The sequence below is a fragment of the Ictalurus punctatus genome, chromosome 9 (genome assembly GCF_001660625.3).
Source record: "Ictalurus punctatus breed USDA103 chromosome 9, Coco_2.0, whole genome shotgun sequence".
In the NCBI taxonomy this organism is placed as follows: domain Eukaryota; kingdom Metazoa; phylum Chordata; class Actinopteri; order Siluriformes; family Ictaluridae; genus Ictalurus; species Ictalurus punctatus.
In genome coordinates this window covers 4076795-4097500 of record NC_030424.2, presented here as the reverse complement: position 1 = coordinate 4097500, position 20706 = coordinate 4076795, and the positions used below count along the sequence as shown (strand labels likewise).

Here is a 20706-nt window from a genome sequence, read left to right as displayed (position 1 = left end):
TTCTTTCTGTATTCCCCACCATCGCTCCTGCTTTATCGGGGTTTTTCTTATTGTATTCTTTCTCCTTTCTTTCTTGTCTGTTTATTTCTCTCTCTCAATGTCCTACCATTGGTGTCTTTTTTTTTTTTTTCCTCCCCCTCCCCTCCTCTTTTCGGCTTTTATCGGCTTCTTTCCTTTATTCTCTCTCTCTCTCTCTCGCATTCATAACACTGCTGTACTGAGAATAAACAGACATGCTGCATCTGCACTGTAGCAGCCGGGCTCGAGAGGGTGCCAATACTTTGTGCGGTGCAACAATTGGGCTACAGTGTGACCTGTGCGGTGGGTGACCTTTGACCTTAACTAAATTACATGAGCGCTTCAGATTAAAATAAAACAACAAAACAGAATAAAACAATTAGGGCAGGTGGTGAACGCACCTTGTCCTCCATACAGCTCACGTTAATGCGTGTGTGTGGTGATAACATCAGAACAGCCGTGTGCACCATTAAATGCTAAATAAATGCTGTATTTACCATGGCCCCACACACGCACATAAATCAGTCCATCCACTTTCACAGCTCGTGTTTTTTTTTTTTTTTTTAACGGAGACTCCAATTTGGTTTTGGGTCGAGATGAATAGGTGGTGCAGGAGGGTTGTGTGTGTGTGTGTGTGTGTGAGAGAGAGAGAGCCCCCAGGCGACGGTGCATTAGCCTGTGCTATCTGTGTCCTGATCTTCAGGGACATTGGCTGTAATGACGCGGCTGTGCGCTCCGCTAATAAAATCAGTGTTGGTGCTGCGATATCGCTGCGCATCAGATGGACGAATAAAGCGATTAGACTGCACTTCAGGGCACACACACATTTCTCTAATTACACTCACTAAAACTCCTCCAATTGGATTATTTATGTGATGTCTCTCTCTCCCTCTGTCTCTCTCTCTCTCTCTCTCTCTCTCTCCCTCTCTCTCTCTCTCTCTCTGTGCTGTGTTCAGGTTGTTCGGGGATTTTGTGTTCAACAGAATTGTGAAAAAGTCTTTGGGGGGCGGTATTTTGGGAGAAAGTGTTTATTTTCTATTATTCTATTGTAAAGCCCTGTTCAGACGGGATTAGTTCTCCGTGAGTGATGTAATTATTCCCGCGATATTGCTGGGATTTTAGTCCGAATCCGTCATGTCAGCGATTTATTTATTTTTTGATGGAAGCATCACACGGTATTTTCTCATCTATGAAGCAAGCAGTCGAAATAAATCCAGGTGGTATTATCTGACATGTTGGAACTGACATGTGGGAAAAGCGGTTAAGACGTGAAGTAAGGAAGCACTCGCTCTTTTGACTTCTCTCTTGAAACCAAAAAGTTTGAAAAGCAGAACAATAAAATCTAGACGAGGTGTAAAAGGGCGTCGGAGAAGAGGCCGTGGGTTTTAGAGGGAAGTTAAGGAGTTCCCAGTACAGGTACACGCTACAGACATGTCCTGGTCATGTGACATCCGTCATCACATGTGGCCACGCCCCCTACAACACCACAACAGTCCGTGTGCATTAACATGAGCTGTGTATAATGCTTATGGAGTGTTTATATCACTTATTACTGAACACACACACACACACCGGGAAAACTAATCACGTCCGAGTCTTACTGAAGACGCTTAGATTTAAATTCAAACATCTCATTGTTTTATAAAGAAGTCAGTTTTAGTTTATTTCTGTTTATCCTCATTAGAGGAGTAAACGTGAGATTAGTCTGTAGGTCTGTTTATCTCCCCAGCAGTCTTAATCCCTCTAGTCTGGAATATACTGTGTGTGTGTGTGTGTGTGTGTGAGAGAGAGAGAGAGACTGCATTTGTCTTTAATCACACTGGAACACATTTCTCCTCTGAGAGCCACTTCCTCCTCTGCTGTGTTCATTTCCTCCTTAATTTTAAGCTGTGTTTAACTAGAACGTGTCTCACGCCACACTGACTAGACTTGAAATTGCTGACGTTTCTTATTCTAATCTCAATTAATTTATGCTTTTGTCTGTGTGTGTGTGTGTTGCACTCTCCTGCTGATGTGCACTTGCCTTTTCCCGTTTCCAGCCGAGTGTCTTCCTGCCAGAGGGCGAGAGAAAGAGGCAGCCCACGGAGCGTGCACACACACACCAGCTTCTCAGGGTTAGACACAGTGTGAGGTTCCAGATCCTGAAATACTCCTCTCATCCCCCAATTTCACTTCTTTACTCCTGCTGTTGTTGTTCACTTCTCTTGCTCACCTCCCCCCCACGGTCCCTTGTCGTCATGGTCACCGCAGAAGCTTTGTCTCATCTAGCAAACACAGAGTGGTTTACGTTACGTAGCGCAGACTGACTTATTTTAACATGCTATATAGCGCGTGTGTATGTGTGTAGCATGTGCAGTGACCGTCGTGTTTTGAGCATTAACACAATCTCAATGTGTTTTATTCCTGTGCTCTGTGGCTGTAATCCGATCGGCTCCATTTCCATTCCGCTATCATTCCTGCTAACATAATTACTGAGACAGGAGCAGCCCCACACACACACACACACGGTCCATGTTCTACTGTAACGAGAATAAGCGCTATTGCAATTTCAACATCAACCTCTGACTGACATTATTCTAGCAAAGTGATGCTGAATAATAATTATTATTAGTGTGTGTGTCACTCTGCCGTGTTGACCTTTGACCTGTGTGATCAGTTATGAGGAGCGAGCACGGTATCTGGAGTCGATCGTGCAGCACCACGTGGAGTTGAGCACGTTTGAGGACTACGCAGCGCGCATGTTTAGCCCTGCCCCCTTCCACCACCCTCCCAGCGAATCAGGTGAGCTGTGCCTTCACTCTCAGCCAATCACAGTTCACTTGGTCACCACCTGTCTCACTTAAATTAAAACAGTAATCACTTCCACTCATATACAGAGCGCACACACACACACACAGATCTAACCGTCACCAGCCCAAACACTCATTTCAGTTTGTATATTAAATAATGATTCTTTTTGTTTTCATCTCCCTTCTCCTTTTGCTCAGAAGCAGAAAGTGATGTCACAGAACAGCTGTATCAAAAATGCTAATGTAGCTAACAATGAATACGTGCAGTAGCCACTAATTAGCATGAGGTCAGTTAGCATGCTGATTGGTTGCTAATTCTTTGTTAGCAAGATTTTTTCATTTTTGACTGAAAAAGCAACACTGCAGATAACTGACATTTGGAAATGTTACTCAGGCCTCAGAAAATACACTACATAGTATTGTGCATTACTATACAATAATCTACTATAGTATAATCTACTATACTGTACAATAATCTACTATACAAATCTACTCTACAATAAATTACTATACTGTAATCTACTATAGTCTAATCTACTATGCTATAAAATCTAGTATACAATAATACTATAAAACAATCTACTATACTGTACAAGTATATTGTAAAGATGTATACAGTACATATCAGGAGCTGAAATTGCTGGATTATTGCTCCACTTTTCTAAGGACGAGTAAAGTTTCAAATGTAGTTCATCAGTTGAATGAATGTGTGTGTGTGTGTGTGCACGCGCGCACCCTATTGTACTGTTTGTTCAGTCAGTAAAGATCTCCTACTTGGGACCTGAAACGTGACTGGGGTTAGACGAAAGATCAGAGTGGTGATTAGTATGACAAAGAGAGCAAAATTGGCCGTTCTTTCTGGGTGGGCGGGGCATAATCTCTCTCTCCTGTCACTCACAGAAACACTGGAGGATAGCACCCTTGTTAAACCGCCCTGTGATGCAGCATGTCTCGCATTTCACTGATAAATTAATAGCTCTAGCTGTAATGATGTCTTTAATTAAATTAAATTAATTAAACACACCACTTCCACCCTGGTTATTCAGCAGCACGGAGAATAGCACTTGATCCAGCGCAGACTGTTGGTTTAATTGATTTATATCAGGCTCTGACTCAGGAGCAGTTGATAGTGTCTCACTGAGACACGCCTCTCGTTCAGGCAGACTCCGCCCCCAACTCGTGAATTCTGGTGCGTGCGTGTAAGTTCAGTATTTAATCCTCACACACTGAGTGTATCGTACAGGTCCAGCATCCTGAACATATCTAAACCCCAAATGAGCATTATTCTGCTTTTTGTTTTCATTTTTCTTCCATTTTTTTGCTCTTCTGTTGTGTTTCTTCTTTAGATGATAATCATACACTCATGTGTGTCTAAAGGTAAGACTGCGACACACACACACACGCATGCTGCTCCTGTTTCTTTAGTCACTTTGCCTGCCGTCTGTTTTGTTTGCACCTCTTTCCCTCATTTCTCACACACGACCTGTTCGTGGAGGTGTGTAATGCTCAGTTCAGCTCGTCTCATGCATGTGTAACATTACACTAACTCATCCCCCCAACACCCACACACACACACACACCTCTGCCTGCTGTTCTTCTAATCCACATCTGGTGTGTCGCATGGACTCACTTTCATCACAACACAGTGTTTAACTCCAGCTTGTGTGTGTGTTTCAGCCTGAAGTAAAACTCATGCAGTGAGTACAGTAGCTGCTCCTCATACTTAATAATAATAATAATATTTTCCTCACCCACTCATTACGTTTTTTTCTTTAAACATTTTCCTTTATCTTTATTTATCATCAGGTTTTCTACACACTCGCTCACACTTGTCTCTCACGTGCACACATACACTCTCACCCACATAAGCTTACACTCAACTCTCCCAGATGCACGCGCACTCACATGCACTCGCTTTCTCTTACTCACATTCTCACACACACTCACTTCCGGCCCACACCTGGGTGAGGGGATTTAAAGGAGCAGTGGGTAATTTTTCCTCTACGCTGTAATAAACTCAGTGCAGAGGTCAGTTTAGAAATAACAGTATCGTGACCTACTGCCGTGCTGTAATTCTCATAACCGCAGCCGAATCACTCTCACGCTGTCATGGCTGTGTTTCCCAGGTTCCTTCCTGGAGAACCCGGCGTGTGAGAACCCGAGTGTGCCGCTGGACGCCGGTGATGCATCATCTCCCATCTCTCCTCGAGCCAGCAAGAGCCGCATGTCCATGAAGCTGCGCCGCTCCTCGGGATCCGCCAACAAGACCTGAACACACACGCACAAAACACACAGAGCACATAGATCACTAAAACATATACGCACTGCACACTCCATGCTCTCACACGCGCACACACACGTAGTCATGTGTTGGTAACTGTCTGTACGTCATGATACTTTGATCAATTCTGAACCCACGATTTCTGATGAAAGGTTACTGAGGAACCGGACGCCATGGTAACGGTGATAGCGGTGGTGATGCGTCAGTGTAACGCCTGGGTGTCTGTTCCGATGCAGTGTTACGGAGCTCAGACCGGATTAAACATGGACTGATCACAAACTGCACTCTTCCTCAGCTTCAGTTACTGATGTGTTTATAAACTCTGTACACAAGAGGAAAGAAGTGGACCCGTCTCGCTCGCTCTCTCTCTCTGTGTGTGTGTGTGTGAAATGAAACACAGCCACGTCCTCCTGTTACACCAGTCCTTCTTTCATTGCTTTAACGTTTTTATCTCATGACGATACACAACACTACTGTTCTTCTACACTCTAACAACACGTCCTCTTTACCTCAGACGCACTCGGTCAGTGTGAGACATTGGCGCTAATGACGCTAACAAGTAATGGAAACTTAAGGCCTCCAGTTTAGCATGATACACCTGTGTGTGAGGCTCCGCCCACTGCAGTGTCTCCTATGTTGTGGTTTTTTTTTTTTGTTTTTTTTTTTTTTTTTACAGGTGTAGATTTTGGGGAAAATAAAGTCGTCGGGACTCAATTTCATTTGTTCCCGTTTTCATGACAAAAGTGAACTAGGTTAAAAAAAATAAATCCTACACACAGTGTGTAAAAATAAAACAGGGGAATGATGATAATTAAATGATTAATAGGGGTTAGTGACAAAGGAAAACGGCTATAAACTCAATCACGGGGACGAATAATTCCGCGAGGAGTCAAAGTAAAGCGCTCGGTAATAAAACTGGAGTTGAGACTGGGATTAAAACACTAAACCCGAGGCTACAGGCTTCTGTTATTTGTTAGCCACGTTAGCATCGTAGCCGCAGTGTAAGATGAAATATGGAAAGGTGTTCTGTTGCTCGAGTGCGTTTGGAGGAAACGGCGACTCTGGGCGCATTTCGTTTCATTAGATTGTGTTTTTCTGTTGTACAGAAATGTGTGTGTGTGTTTGTATATAAATATAAATGTGAGCGAAATCTGCATATTTAATGGTTGTGGATGAGCAGAATCTGGTCTGTGTACATATTTAACAGGATTTAAAGAAAAGAAAAAAAACACTAAACAAAACGAGACTCGAGTTCGGTGCTGAAGCTTCATAGCTCTGTCGAGTCTCTCTCTCACACACACACACACACACACTCTCTCTCTCTCTCTCTCTCTGCAGCCAGGAGGAGGCTCTTATTTTCCTACAGACGGGTAAAACTTTAATTAAAAGCCGACATCATCATCATCACGAGGTCAGAGTTGAACTCTGGAGCTAAAGATAAACCAGACCAAACTGAAGAGCGACGCATTACAGTCCTGGATACACACTGCAGCAAAAGTTTGTGCCCCCCATAGACATGCACTGATTAACGCTGACTTTTAAAGCTTGCTTTTTTTTCCCCTCTTTTTTTTTTAAAAAACACTTAAGAAAACATTACAGAATCTAAAGTATTTTTCATTGTTGGTTTTATTTCCTGAAAGTGTCATTTTTGAAACCGTGAATTTTTTTTACCGCCTTTGAAATGACCACGAACAGATGAGTCATTTCCTCTTTTTTTTTTTATTATTTACTCATTTCCTCTTCCTTTTCAACCCATCAATATTCTAATTTTGGAATGCCGGCACATCCTCCTGACATCTCGAACAGCTGTTAGTCACACGATGTTACCGTGACGACCCATCACCAACGTTACACTACAGGATGTGCTCACCTGGTCATTGTACAGTAATTTGGATACATGGACGTGATTGGAGATTATTTTGTGACATCACAAACCAAGTTCCGTAGCCATAGCCCCGCCCCTAAATCAGTTTTCTATGCCGATGTTCTGAGGAAGTCTCTGGTTTGAAGGTTAAAAAGGTAAAAAATGTGAGTTTCTGTCAAATCGATCTAAAATCTAAAGACGTTAACGTGACAGCGTGGAGTGTTGCGGCTGCTCGGCAGGTGTTCAGGGCGGTATAGATCGGGACAGTTATCGATTGTTTGTGCTGTAAATGCGACGCATCCCAGAAGCCTGAATAGTTTGGACACAGGCTCCAGATGGTTTTATATCAGAAAGCTGAAACGTGCACACGCTGGAACGTGGACGTGCGAGACATTGGTGTAAGTTACTGCTGAGAGAGAGATAGCTGCATGACGCACGTGCTTACTGCATGCCTTAGGGAGAAACACACACACACTCATCTACATATTTGTAAAGAGGAAAATCAGATGTGCAACTGAACAAACAAATAAAAAGTATTATTCTCACATACACCAGCGTCTGTTTTATTTGGAGTTATTATTAAAGTATGTGTTTATTACAGTAATTTATATTTATTTCAAAAATTTAGAACGCTGTTCAAAGTTCTTTATAGTTTGAAGGAAAAAAACGAAATAAACAAAAAAGTCAAAAATATTTAAAAAACAGTAAACTGGCAAATAATTTTTAAAAATGTAATAAACAGAAGTGGCAAAGAACCAAATAATACCAATAAAAAACATTTTTTTTAAAGTATGAAGTGTATAATTGAAATTAAATTACAAAAAATAAATACTACTGCACTATGTAAAAAATAAAGTGAAAAAAGTGTGAAAAAGATAAACACTTTGAAGCTTTTTTTTTTTTTTTAATTTTAAATCTGAGAATCGTGACCGGTTTTTAGTCTCACGTAGCTTTACTCACTTTATGATCCTGAAATAATCATCATTTCATTTTTCTTCATTTATCTCTACATAGTGTTTAGAATGAAATACTGCACAGTGGGATCAACTTCAACCGTTTCAGCATCAACAGCACCAGCGAGGAACATGAGAGAAACTGCTCTGGCTTCTGATTGGCTAAACACAGTTTTCTTCAGCTCCTCCTCCTTTCTTCACTCAGGATATGAAATTTGAAATCTTTATTAAAAAAAAAAAAAAAAAAAAAAAACGTTTTCTAAATAATAAATTGTGTGACCTTTTTTCAATGTAAACTGGCCTAGAAACATCTGGGCTTCTCCAACCTCATGAATAATGCAATGTTCCATGATTGATTATGCAAATTAGACACGCCCTCTTTTCTCCTGCTACTGTTTACTGAAAAGGTATCAGTAGCAAAGAACAAATATTTCTAACTAAAACAAACACACACACACACACACACACACACACACACACACACACACACTTTGTAGTAATTCTAGCATTTGATGTATAAAATTATTTATTCTTATATTAATTCACTAATGTCTGGAAAATAAACAGCAATTTTTATAAACAATTTTTTTTAAATAAAACATATGAACTAAATATAAATTATATATTATGAAAAGTTCTTTAAAGCTATGTTCGCTATAAAAGTTTAACGCTCACTTCGTTTTACTAACTAGATATTATTTACAACAAGCCATTTACTAAAACAGAGACATGAATTTTTCTTTTCTATAGATTTTATACCTTCAGATTTTATTTATTGTATATATTTGTGTTCATTTGCAGATCATTCAGACTATATGGAATCTTCATGTTCATTCTACAGACATACAGGGGAAAGATAAACACTACACACTGATTTATTTCATAGAATCTTATTCTTTATTAGGATTTCGGGTTCTTTTCTCACTGTCGGATTGTTTACATCCTCTCTTCAGACGTGACGCACAAAAAAAAACAAAAACAAAACAAACAAACAAACAAAACAAAACAAAAAAAAATCACAAAAAGTACGTTTATACACCAGCCAGAGAAACGACTTACGAAAGCACATCAACGTTAGGTAACTTTCCATGGGAACTAAATTTCATTTACATGTTCGATGTGTCGCTATTAATAGAAAATAACCTTGGGTCATTAAAGCAGCTTTTACAGGATCGTCACTTCACCTCCAGTCCGATTCAGATCATCATCTCAGCACGAACATCAGAACATGAGACAAAACACACACACACACACACACACACACACACGTCTTAGCTAGCATGATGATATCATAATCCACACGGTATCAACATACTCCCTGTGGTAGCCATGGAAACCTGTGACGCATGCTGTTTATGTGATTCCAGTTGTCATATACATCATAAAGCTGTGAAATTTATAAAGACCGTATAAAGACTTCTATTCAGGTAGAAGTCTTCATTTGTTAGCTAATCTTTAAATAAATAAATAAATAAATAAATAAATAAATAAATAGATTAATTAATTAATTAATTATTTAATCAATCAATCAATCAATCCGGCGCTATGTGTTGTGACATCATGAATTTAGGCGGGGTTTATTTGATTGACAAGATGTAAAAACACATCACTGTGTGCTATGTAACTTTCACAAGTCCTCCATCAGAGCCCTGTATAGGATTACATATGAAAAGCGTGGATACGAGTACGTGTGATGAGGAATAAAAGTTATAGTTGTTGGTTTTTTACTCAAACGCCAGCTGCTAACGTCTAGACTCCACAAAAACAACAACAACAAAAAAAAAAAAAGAGTGGAATGAATGAATGAAGCATCACAGTGAGCGAAGACGTGCGCGGTGTGATGATCATCAGGGCTGGACCATGTGACCATACACCATCACCGTACACCACGCCACAATACGCCTTCAGCACGCGTGCGTCTTCTTTCCGTTTCGTTTTTTTTTTTTATCTAGTACTCTGCATTAGCAGTGATTTGTTTAGATACACTTTATAAATATAAAAAACAAATATACTGTCATTTGTTTATGAATAAACGAATACATTTATTACTATTTTGAACAGCAGCATGACAGAGTCAGCGTACCTCAATATCCTGCTGCACATTCGGGAACATAGAAACACCTTCGACAATCCTGTGACGCGTCATATCGCCCACCTTTAGTTACCATAGAAACAACCTAGCAGGTGTAGCGGAGCGTTCTCGCACGCTCTCGAACATCATGATCAACATTTTATGCCTTATTTCTGACGGTTCCGAGCGCAGCGTGATTCCACTACGTTGTTTTATTGTAAACTGTGATGTTTAAGATGATGATGGGATTTGGGAGTTTGTGTTAAGGACGCATTAGAGCAGATGTACGTGTAGAGCGAGAGGACGACGGATTACACCTCCAACACAAAGCATGGGAATAAAGACCAACTCCAGTCAGAGCAGGTGGAAGGGGACTAAACAGAACGGTTTCTTGTCGCTGGGGTGAAACTTTTAGATCTTTCACCTAGAAAGCAGACAAGAGCAGAAATGGACTACACTTAGATTTTTAGCAGAAGGGGTACCGAAGGGAACGGTTCCACCACAGTGACAAGAAAGTTCCATTTAGTTCCTTTTCTTTCTCTCTCTCTCTCTCTCTCTCTCTCTCTGAGAAACTGGACTGATGGAAAATAAAACCAGTGCTTAATCTTTACTCTTATTCCTGAGACCTCCTGTTTGTGACCACCTCCGTTTTATCTGCTTCAGGTAGGTTAGTGACGTCACAGCTCTACGATTCTAATCATAATTGAGGCTACTACACTGAATCACGTCATTAATATCATAACATTATTCATTTTTAATGGAATGGAGGCAGCTGTTTCCTGTTGGCGTTTGTCCTGGTTTATACGCGGACCATGGATTGTATTTGTTTTTACACGCGTCCATGTTGTCCTCGCGCCTCCCGCTAAATGCCGTAAAAACAGTCCGCAGCAGGACGAACTCTTCAAGTCGGAACCTCCCACATGCGACTCGGTTTTGGAGGCAGCATGAGATCCGCTCGCATCAGCGCGCCCGCCGTCTTGCCCGGTCCCGGTCCAGCGAGCGCGTGCCAGAGGCGGTGCTTCTCGCGCACCTCCGCCGAGGGGAAGCGCGCGCCGCACAGGTGGCACGTGAACGGGATCGGCGCGCTCTCCGCGTGCTTGTACGCCGCCGCGTGGACGCTCTGATGGGCGGCGAGGTGTTTCCTCAGGTACGCGTGCCTCCGAAATTTCTTGGCGCAGTAATGGCACGCGTACTCTTCCTCTTCGTCCTCTATGCCTCCTCTTCCTCCTGCTCGCGCGCACAGATACCCAGGTGCGAGGGAGGCCGTGTCGTCGTGGCGGCGCTCAAACAGCCTCGAGCCGTCATCACTGGCGCTCGTGCGGAGATCAAAGCACTTCTCCGCCCCGCCGCAGCGCGTGTCCGCGGGAGGCATGCCGCTCTGTGCGCTCTCGGCGGAGAAAAACAGGTGCTGATGCTGATGAGGAGGAGGAGGATGCTGCTGCTGCTTCACTCTCAAGTCGGTCGCGTTCTCTTTTCCTTCCACCGACGCTTTCTCGTGCACCTGAGACTTTTTCCCCTCCTGCGAGTCGCGCGGTTTGTGCCAGCGACGGTGTGAGGCCAGATTAGCGGGACAGCTGAACACTTTGTCGCATTCGGGGCACCGGTATTCCACCCGGACGATGCGCGAGCACCGGTGCTGCGCCAGGGAGAACGGGTCCGGGTACTCCTCCTTGCAGAGTTGACAGATGAACTCACCCAGCGGCTTCTTGCTCCTCGGTAACGGCGCAGTCTCGGGGCTCTCCTTCTTGATCCGCAGTCCGAGCACCGGAGAGGTCGTGACCTCGTCTTCAAAGGTGAGTTTCCGGGCGACTTTCGGTTTCCTCACCGGCGGCTTGCTCTTAGTCTCGGGCTTCAGGTTCTGCTGAAATGATGAAGGGTACGGAGCAAACTTAATGTCCGCGTGGCTGGAGAGGAGGAGGCTCTCGATGGAGGACACCGGGAACGATGCTGCCGCGGCCGGAGAACTCAGACACCGAGGGAACGGGGAGCGCTTTAATCCCGCGCTCAGGGGCACCGCGGGTCTGTGACAAGCCTCCTCCGCGCCGTGATCATAAACATCAACATCATCATCATCATCATCATCATCATTACTGATACTGCTGTGGAAGACACTCCGCACGGGCGCGAGAGCTGAGTGTTCTGGCAGCTGCGCGTGCAAAGTGCGTGCTGCTGTGGCGTCCGTACACGGTGCTCTGACCAGGTCGCGCGGCATCTCGTTCTTCAGCGCATGCGGGTCTGATTTCTGCATCTCCGAGCACTCATGTCGGATCCGGTACGACCCCCCCGAGGCACGTTTACTTCGTTTCACCAAAAACCCGCGAGGCATCTTGGTCTTTATTTTACTTATTATTATTATTATTATTATTATTATTATTATTATTATTATTTCTATGAAGTACTACAATCTTCTTTTCTCCGTTAAAAAGTGCTCGTTTTACAGCTGAAGTCTGATCTGTTCTCGCGCTCTCTCGATCTAATAACGTCTCTGTCGCGTTCACGCGCCGGTTTGTTGTTTTTATTCTTTGGGTATTTTTTATTTATTTTTTTTCATGAAATCACGGTCAATGCCACATCTCTGACCAATCATAGCGCTGACCGCAAAGTGGAGGCGTGGCCAGTGTTAATTAGCATATCAGATCACTGAATGGCCGCTCGTGGAGATCAACTCGCGTCTCTGCCCTGCTGCAGCATCACATAAGCTGTCTAACATCTGTCCAACATCTGCTCATTCAGGTTTTGGTTTGTTTCCTCAAGTTATTTGATTATTTTTCCAAGTTCATGTTAGAAAATACAAATTAAATGCATGAAAACATTTCAGAGAAACAATTCATCTCAAGGAGACACCAGTTATTCCTACTCATTAAAAAAAAATATTTTATTATTTGCTGTTTTATCAAATAGTTTTTATTTGTCACTTTTTATCTCACCTTCATTGTTTGTGGTTTATTCTAATTTCACATTTTATTCACTGAACTCATTTATTTGTATGTATTCAGTTTTAAATAAAGCAGAAAGTAGCATTAAGATTAATAATATTGTACTTTAGTACTAATAGGGCCACCATAATGTTCATCATTATTATTATTATTATAGTATTTTTTTAGTATCACAGTTTATGAGTTAGCATTTGTGAAAAGGACAGGGCAGCTTTTAGTTTTAGCTTGCAGTAAATAATAATAATAATAATAATAATAATAATAATAATAATAATAATAATAATAATAATTTGTGTTTGTTTACTGATTAGCTTATGAACTGAGCAGCTTCAGGGTTACAGGTCCAGGTCAGAGCATTATAGCTTTAACGCATATTCCTCCCCACTGGATTTACAGTTGCGTTTGGTTGGGCGAGATGGTTTTTGAGCGTGTCTGTGCTCAGAGATGTAATCAGTGCTGTTGACAGATTGTCAGGAGGACCCTGGGGACCGACTACACATCTCCGTGTCACACGTCTTTACCCGCGCTCTCTGTGTGGCTGCTGATGGGAATATCGTTTTCCTGTTTTCCCATGAGCAAGTGCTGCTTATCTCAGGACAGAGTCTGATCATCATCAGGACCGAGCAGCCCACCGAAGAGCCTCTGCACTCCTCCTCCAACACGCTGAGACGATCGGTCCAAAATTCTAGCCTGTTGTTATTTATTTATTTTCTTCCCGTGAACGTCTGAAACAAGTTGTTGTGACCGAGATCACAGTGGGTTAAAGGACACAGCAGTAGCAGCTTTTGGCAATACCGGGATTTAAACTCACAACCTCCTGATCTGTAGAACAAAGCTTTAATCACAGAGCTGTCGCATCCCCTCAGTGCACTCGTGTGATAGTGACCATACAGCGCAAAATTTTTTAAAATAATGTTTACACAATGTCCTGATGTCAGTGAGCCAGCTAAATACATGACTCACAAAACTGCACTTATCAAATATAATAAAACATTTAATATGTGTATAAAGTATAAATATAATCAATTTTTAAAAAAATAAAATACAATCATGTGATTTATTTACACACACACACACACAAAATAAACTGGAGGATAAAAGCTTCCATTAACCGGCAGCCATTTTACCTTTAAAGCTCAAGGGCTAAACTAAAGACTGAAACTTCACACACTGAAAACACCAACATACGTCTGCTATTTCATCACATACACTGGCTGAAGCGGGCTGAAGGTACAATTGTGTAGCGCTCACGCCAGCGTACAGGGTGAAGCTGCACGGAGGACGCCGAGACGAGATTCGAGCGGCTGTTCTGCTATATTGTGTTCAGGAGGAGGGAGGACAAAAGCACTCGACCCTTTAACACCCCATTCAGGATCCTATTATACACACCGCTGTGCTCTGTGGTTTGGGACGCGGCCTGGGACATTAATCTCAGGACTGAGTGTCAGGACTGTGCAGGCGCTGAACTCACCATCACTCAGCAACTTACTGCAGCTTTCTTCTTCTTTTTTTTTACTGCAGGCAGAAACGTGACAAATATCACAAAACTACAAAAACGACTGGAGGTATGTTTCACACAGTCAGTGTTTGAATAATAAACAAAATCAAACATAATCGTTTGCTTGTTTCAGTGTATTTCAATTGATTATTTATTATTATTTCATATTGTTTGATTTATTTATTTCATTACCTGTTTATTTCAAAAGGTTGATTTTTTATTTCAATTTCTCTATTTATTTGTTTGTTTATTCGTTTCAGATAGCTTTGAGGTTCTAAAACTATGCAAAAAAAAAAATCTGAACACGTTTGTCCATATTAAACAATAAGCTGCATGGTTACATAAACTAATAACTAGAAATGAAAAACAAATAAGTTAATATGCAAATGATCATCAATTCATTCATTTATTCATTGTTTTTTGTCTGTATTTATTTTTTAAATAATGTAATGGCTTAAAATGTATTTATTTAGTTATGCGTTTATATTTGTTTGTTTGAATCACCTCATCTTCCGAAACCCAACACGACAGTGACTACGTTTACATGGACAGCAGTAATCTAATTATTGACCTTACTCTGATTAAGATAATGTGATTACGGTGTTTACATGAGTCGCTTTTAGAATACTCCTGTCATGTTCACATTTTACATGTTATAGAACATAATTAGATTAACAGCACACGTCATTACGTCACCGCGCCACGCCGTCGCTCCAGAATTTCACGCATCAACATACAGTTCGTCTTCCTTATGGTACCGTATACACTTCTGGGTGTTTTTATTTATTTTATTTTTTTTACAAACGCTTTAAGTGCAGTTAATTATTTGTCATGCTATACGTGCTAATAGACGACTGCTTGAAGCCGTGGGCTGCGTCTCAAACCGCGTACTTACCGTCTATATAGTAGCCGAGATACATGTATTTTTCCCCATGACAGGCCTATAGTAGGCAAGTATGCGGATTGGGACGCAGCCGAACTCTCTTGTTCGCTGTAAAATGTTGAGCGCTGCTGTGTGTGATCGTGTCCTGTCGCAAAATGCGGTGAAAACTCACACGACGTTCATAATGTGATTAAGGTGTGTACATGTCTGTAATACACTTCCATAATGCAACTAAAACAGGAAAACTCCACACATCTTAATTCCATTAGTGCGTACTTCGAGTATGACCTTAATCAGATTAAGGTAATTAAAAATTGCTGTTTACATGCTAGTTTCTTAATCAAAATATCGTTTTAATCGGATTAAGAGTGGATTATTGTTGTTCATGGAAACGCACCGAGTGTGAGGTTTTAATTTAACGTGACGTTACGTTTTATTTTAACGTGACTGCAGAGTTAAATAAACTGAATGAAAGAATTTGGGAAAATTGTTGACTGAATGCCTATTGTATTTAAGCAAAGAGAAACTTGTTCATGGTTTGGTTTAAATAACAGTAATGTCGCTGTGCTAAACGCGTGAATTCTGGAAAACAGAATGCTTCTTAGCTACTGTAGGAGAAAGCGAGAGAGAGAGATAGAGAGAGAGAGAGAGAGAGATAGAAATATACTGGAGTTTGTCGCCACCTGCAGGCTGTTCAGTGAAGTGCGAGTGTTAGAGCGGTAGGAGTTTGGGAGTGTTCACACTGCAGGGATTTAAAAAAAAAAAATCTGTAAACATGACAATAAGTGCAGGTGATCCCAATAACAGCATGCACTCATGTGACACTATCACACTCAAGCTGAAGGATCTAAGTATTGAGACGCATAAAGAGATCCAACGGAAATGCAGCGATCTGAGAGAGGAGTGGGCCATGAGTGAACAACTCCAGAAACAGCACCTCTACACACTCCTGCTGAAGGAGAGACACACAAGAAAGTGGACAAATCAAGAACCTCCTCAACTTCAACACCTCTGAGAAGGGTGAAACGCGTACCTGTGGCCAAGCCAAGACGATGACATACACCATACAGACGACTGCACACGTGCTTTTAAAATCAGTAAATGACCGAATAAAAAATAAGAAGTTGATAAATAAACAAATACAAATAATTGCTTGCTTGTTTCAATGCATTTCAATTGATTACCATTTATTTTGTTTATTATTTTACATGGTTGATTTATTTATTTGTTTACCTGTTTATTTATTTGGTTGTTTATTTCACACGGTTGATTTTTTATTATTATTTCAATTTCTTTATTTGTTTTTAGATAGTTTTGATGTTATAAATCTATACAAAAAAAAAAAATCTGAACACGTTTTTCCATATTAATAAACATGCTGCATGGTTACATAAACTAAACTATAAATGATAAACAAATAAGTCAAATAATAAATGATCATCAATCCAAAGCGACTTACAAATGAGAGAATGTAATAGCTTAAAACGTATTTAGTTATGCATTTACGTTTGTTTGTTTGTTTGTTTGAAGCACCTCCTCTTCCGAAACCCAACACAACACGACCACAACAGCAACTAAATAAAAATGCAGAAATCTTTAACAGTCTAAATAAACTTAAAGAAATGATGAGGGAAATTTTATTATGTTTTTTTTTTTTATTGAGGTTTTATTTTAATGTGACTGCAGAGCTAAATAAATTCACAGAAAACGTAAATAAACGTGACGATAGGATTGGTGCAAAATGTGAAAATAGGTTTCTTTACTTCAGATTTTACAGTAAAAAATCGAAAGGGAGTGTATCAGGGATTATTTTCTCAGTGATGTTAGCGTGAAGAGACGACAATGAGGCTGGTGTTTACCTCAATGATGACAGACCCTGTTGTGGATGATGCTGATAATCAAAGTGAGAACTCATTTCCCTTCAGAAACGTACGGTTCATTCGAATTTGACAGAAACGTGTTTCAGGAAAACAGTTCAAGAAAGTCTGTATTTTTCAGAACTTTACATAGCAGAATGTTAAAATTTTACCATGTGAGGGATTTTCACAGGTCAGCATACACATACACTATATACTAACTGTTCACTATATTAGGAACACCTGTTCATGCATGCAATTATCCGAGCAGCCAGTTATGTAGCTACAGATCAAGAGTTTTAGTTAATGTTCACATCAAACATCAGACTGACAAGAAGGCTACAGTAACTCATATAACCACTCTGTACAACTGTGGTGAACAGAAAAGCATCTCTCAAACACACAACTCGGATGTACTCAGGCTCATCCAAACTGGAAACTGAAGATTGGGAAAACCATCAACTGTTCCAACACACCGAATATCATCCTGAACCCGCCAAGCTGAACCCAGCAACCGAGACGTCAAAATAACGGTTATTGATCATAACGGTGGATGAAGAAATGATGATGATGATGCTGCTGCTGTGCGTATTCACCCCTGTGAACTTTACCACATTTTGTAGTGTTACAGCCTTGAACTGAAATGGAATAAATTGGGATTTTTATGTCATGAATCTACACAAAATAACTCCTAATAAGTGAAAGGGGAGGGGGGGCTTCCATTTAGTACTTGAAATTATTTACAAATAAAAATCGTTCATCACTTTGAAACCCGCCAACTGATGTCTTGTGCAACCATTTAACATCAGGAGTCACAGAAATAACCGAATGGAGTCGAGTGCAATTAAAGTGTCACGTGACCTCAATGACCATACATTTCCACACACTGCACTGTTCTATTAAAAAGTGTTTTTTTGTTTTTGTTTTTTTAATGACAGGTGTGTGTGTGTGTGTGTTGTGTGTGTGTGTGTGTGTATAAACAAACAAACAAACAAACAAACAAATAAATAAATACACCGGCGCAGCGGCCAGGAGTAAAAGTCCCTCAGCTTTACTCACTCATCTGATCAACATCCGCACTTTTCTCTCACCGAATACTGCCGTTTAAATCCTACAACAAAACACATCAATATACCATTAATTACACTCATAAATAACCCATTACATCCTCCATCACTCCTTCAGAACACTTACTAGCCTTTAGCTAAGCGAGTAATAAGAGTTTACCTGTTCGAGTTCAGTTCAGTGTGGAGGACGGAGACGAGGCAGCACCAGGACCGGAAGTTAGAAATAGAAATAAAAATAAATAATACAAGTGAACTAATCCTGAGAACTTTACGCTGTCCTCTTTCTTTCTTTCTTTCTTTCTTTCTTTCTTTCTTTCTCTCTCTCTCTCTCTCTCTCTCTCTCTCTCACTCCCTCTCTTTTCACATTTTCTCCATCTTTATGTTTATGTACAGGAAAACAGTCTGATATTTTGGCTGCTGCTCGGTTACAAACGAATCACTTCAATTAAGCAGAGCGATTTAATTACGCCACCATTAGCCACGCCCAGCTAAGTCACGTGACCAGCAGTGTGACATGCTCAGCACTACAAACTTTAACCAGGAAGTAGATTGATCAAACTTTCACTGTCTAATTCTAACAGGCAGACATAGAGTTGTTATTATTATTATTATTATTATTATTATTATTATTATTATTATTATTATTATTTACATGTACATTTGCAATTACACCTGGTAAGGATATAGTGCATATGCCCTGCATATTAAAACAAAACAAATACATGAACATACGTTGAATTACAGCAATAACTTGTACATTGTTAGTAAAAATAAAGATTATATATTTGGTTAATAATTAAAATGTGGTGGTGCGGTCGTGGTGCTGTGGGCAGCATTCACATCTTCAGGGTCACGAGTTCAATCCTGAACCTGGGTTACTGTCTGCGTGGGTTTCCTCAGGGTTCTCCGGTTTCCTCCCAAAAACAGGCCAGTAGGGGGTAAGATAAATGACCCCTGTGTGTGTGTGTGTGTGTGTGTGTGTGTGTGTGTGTGTGTGTGTGCCAGTTCCCCAGCAGATGGTGTTATTGTGTTATATCTGGAATTCTGATCAGTGAGTAAAGAAGGTGGTGTGTGTGCAGAGAGCTTAATGGAAATACCTGATGCGATTGTGTCACTATCTTCACCTGATGATTGTGTTACACCACTGTTAAAACTGAAATCAAGCTCCTCGCCTGCTTCATTGGAAATTAGGTCAGTGTTATGATGATGGATTTTGCTGTTTGAAACTGATACTTACTGTAAGCGATGCCTCTGCTCTCATCACTGAATAACCTGAAACAGGAACAGAAAATGTACTTACTTACACTGAATCCAAACCTTCCTGCTGGTGTTTATGTTTGCTGATTCGTACAGAGGTCGAGGGACGGTGTGTATTACCTATAATGCACTGCAAGAAGAATAGTGGAACTGATGACCCGAAGGCGTCCCTCAAGGCATCTGGATTCAAAACTTAACCGCATAGAGACTGCATTTCAACAAGGTCCAGACGTTTAGGAAGCTCCCCTGGTGTGACCCATAATGCACTACAACCGCATGCTTTGTCCTGGTCTGGGCCGGTCCTCGGTATAGCTACCCGTGTTTTAATGTTGGTGAAAATGCCACACCAAGACAAGGGTGCCTATACTTTATTCGTATTAAAAAATATACACGGATGAGATTAAACTACAACAAAAAATGCAAAGAGTTGTACCTTGATAAGACATTATGTTATATACTCTATGTAGCGATAAATGATAAATTTGATCGATAAATGCGCTAGCACGGTTAAGACTGTCAAAGATGAAAATAAGGCAGGTAATTTTTCAACGCCATGTCAGGTTATTAAAAAATTTTGTTAAGAAATGTCGTGTTTGGAGGATGTCGTGGAAGTGAGCGCAACAGCACCACCGACAGGTCGTGATAAAAACGTACACAGAGAATGGTGTGAAGTGAGACAGACGCCAAGCTGGGGCTGATATCTTTCCTGCCCAGACTGTAGATTCCTGCAGCCAATCAGTGGCAGTCATATCAGGTGACTACTCAGAGGGACACGCCTTCTTGTTCTGATCTCCAGTTGAGCTGATCACTTTTACAGAAACTTCCGTAACACGTCATCAGCGGTGACTGAGAGGGCGCATGTGAAATACATGATGTTTTTTTTTCCGTAAAAATAGATAGACTAAATACACACTGTCCAATCAAGTCAAGTACAAATTACGCAAAAGGGTAGAACCTTTTAGTGGGGATTTTTTGTTTTTGTTTTTGTTTTTCTGTTTGTTTGGTATTCGGAGGAAACACGGCATAAACACAGTCGAGCGTCACAGACCATGAACTCAGCTGTCAGTCTGTCTTTAAGTGTGTGTGTGTGCGTGTGTGTGTAATATTTTGTCCACATCACTCTTATTACACCATCAATGTTAACTTGTGATAAAATGCATTTCTCAACACGAATAGTTTCCGTTAGATCCCATCTGATATCACGCCACGTCCCAGCCGTCACTAATCACTAGA

General features: G+C 40.9%; 2 protein-coding genes and 1 long non-coding RNA gene across 10 annotated transcripts in view; 1 reads left to right on the top strand and 2 right to left on the bottom strand.

Annotated features, from left to right (window-relative positions):
* The window catches only part of ralgapa1 (Ral GTPase activating protein catalytic subunit alpha 1), a 52996-nt gene extending 45495 nt beyond the window's left edge, over positions 1 to 7501 (top strand). For 7 of the 8 annotated variants that reach the window (XM_017475817.3, XM_017475815.3, XM_017475814.3 and 4 more), the window contains 2 exons: positions 2675 to 2799; positions 4934 to 7501. In XM_017475817.3, the coding sequence (XP_017331306.1) occupies positions 2675 to 2799; positions 4934 to 5079 (271 nt within the window). In that variant the 3' untranslated portion in view covers positions 5080 to 7501. Of the gene's footprint in view, positions 1 to 2674; positions 2800 to 4153; positions 4185 to 4933 lie in introns of all 8 variants that reach the window. The other variant, XM_017475816.3, reaches the window with a different exon arrangement.
* LOC108269799 (uncharacterized) lies at positions 3737 to 18702 on the bottom strand. Its single transcript, XR_006983032.2, has 3 exons — positions 18377 to 18702; positions 18209 to 18260; positions 3737 to 5075 (listed from the first exon to the last, which is right to left on the bottom strand). It is a non-coding gene; the product is annotated as an uncharacterized LOC108269799 (long non-coding RNA).
* Positions 9388 to 12807, bottom strand: LOC108269795 (insulinoma-associated protein 2). The gene has a single exon (XM_017475820.3). The coding sequence runs from the start codon at positions 12300 to 12302 to the stop codon at positions 10878 to 10880; it is 1425 nt and encodes a 474-aa protein (XP_017331309.1). The 5' UTR covers positions 12303 to 12807; the 3' UTR covers positions 9388 to 10877.
* Positions 18703 to 20706: the final 2004 nt, after the last annotated feature.

Excerpts from the sequence above, each read along its gene's own strand:
- LOC108269795 (XM_017475820.3), bottom strand. The coding sequence starts at position 12,302 with ATGCCTCGCGGGTTTTTGGTGAAACGAAGTAAACGTGCCTCGGGGGGG.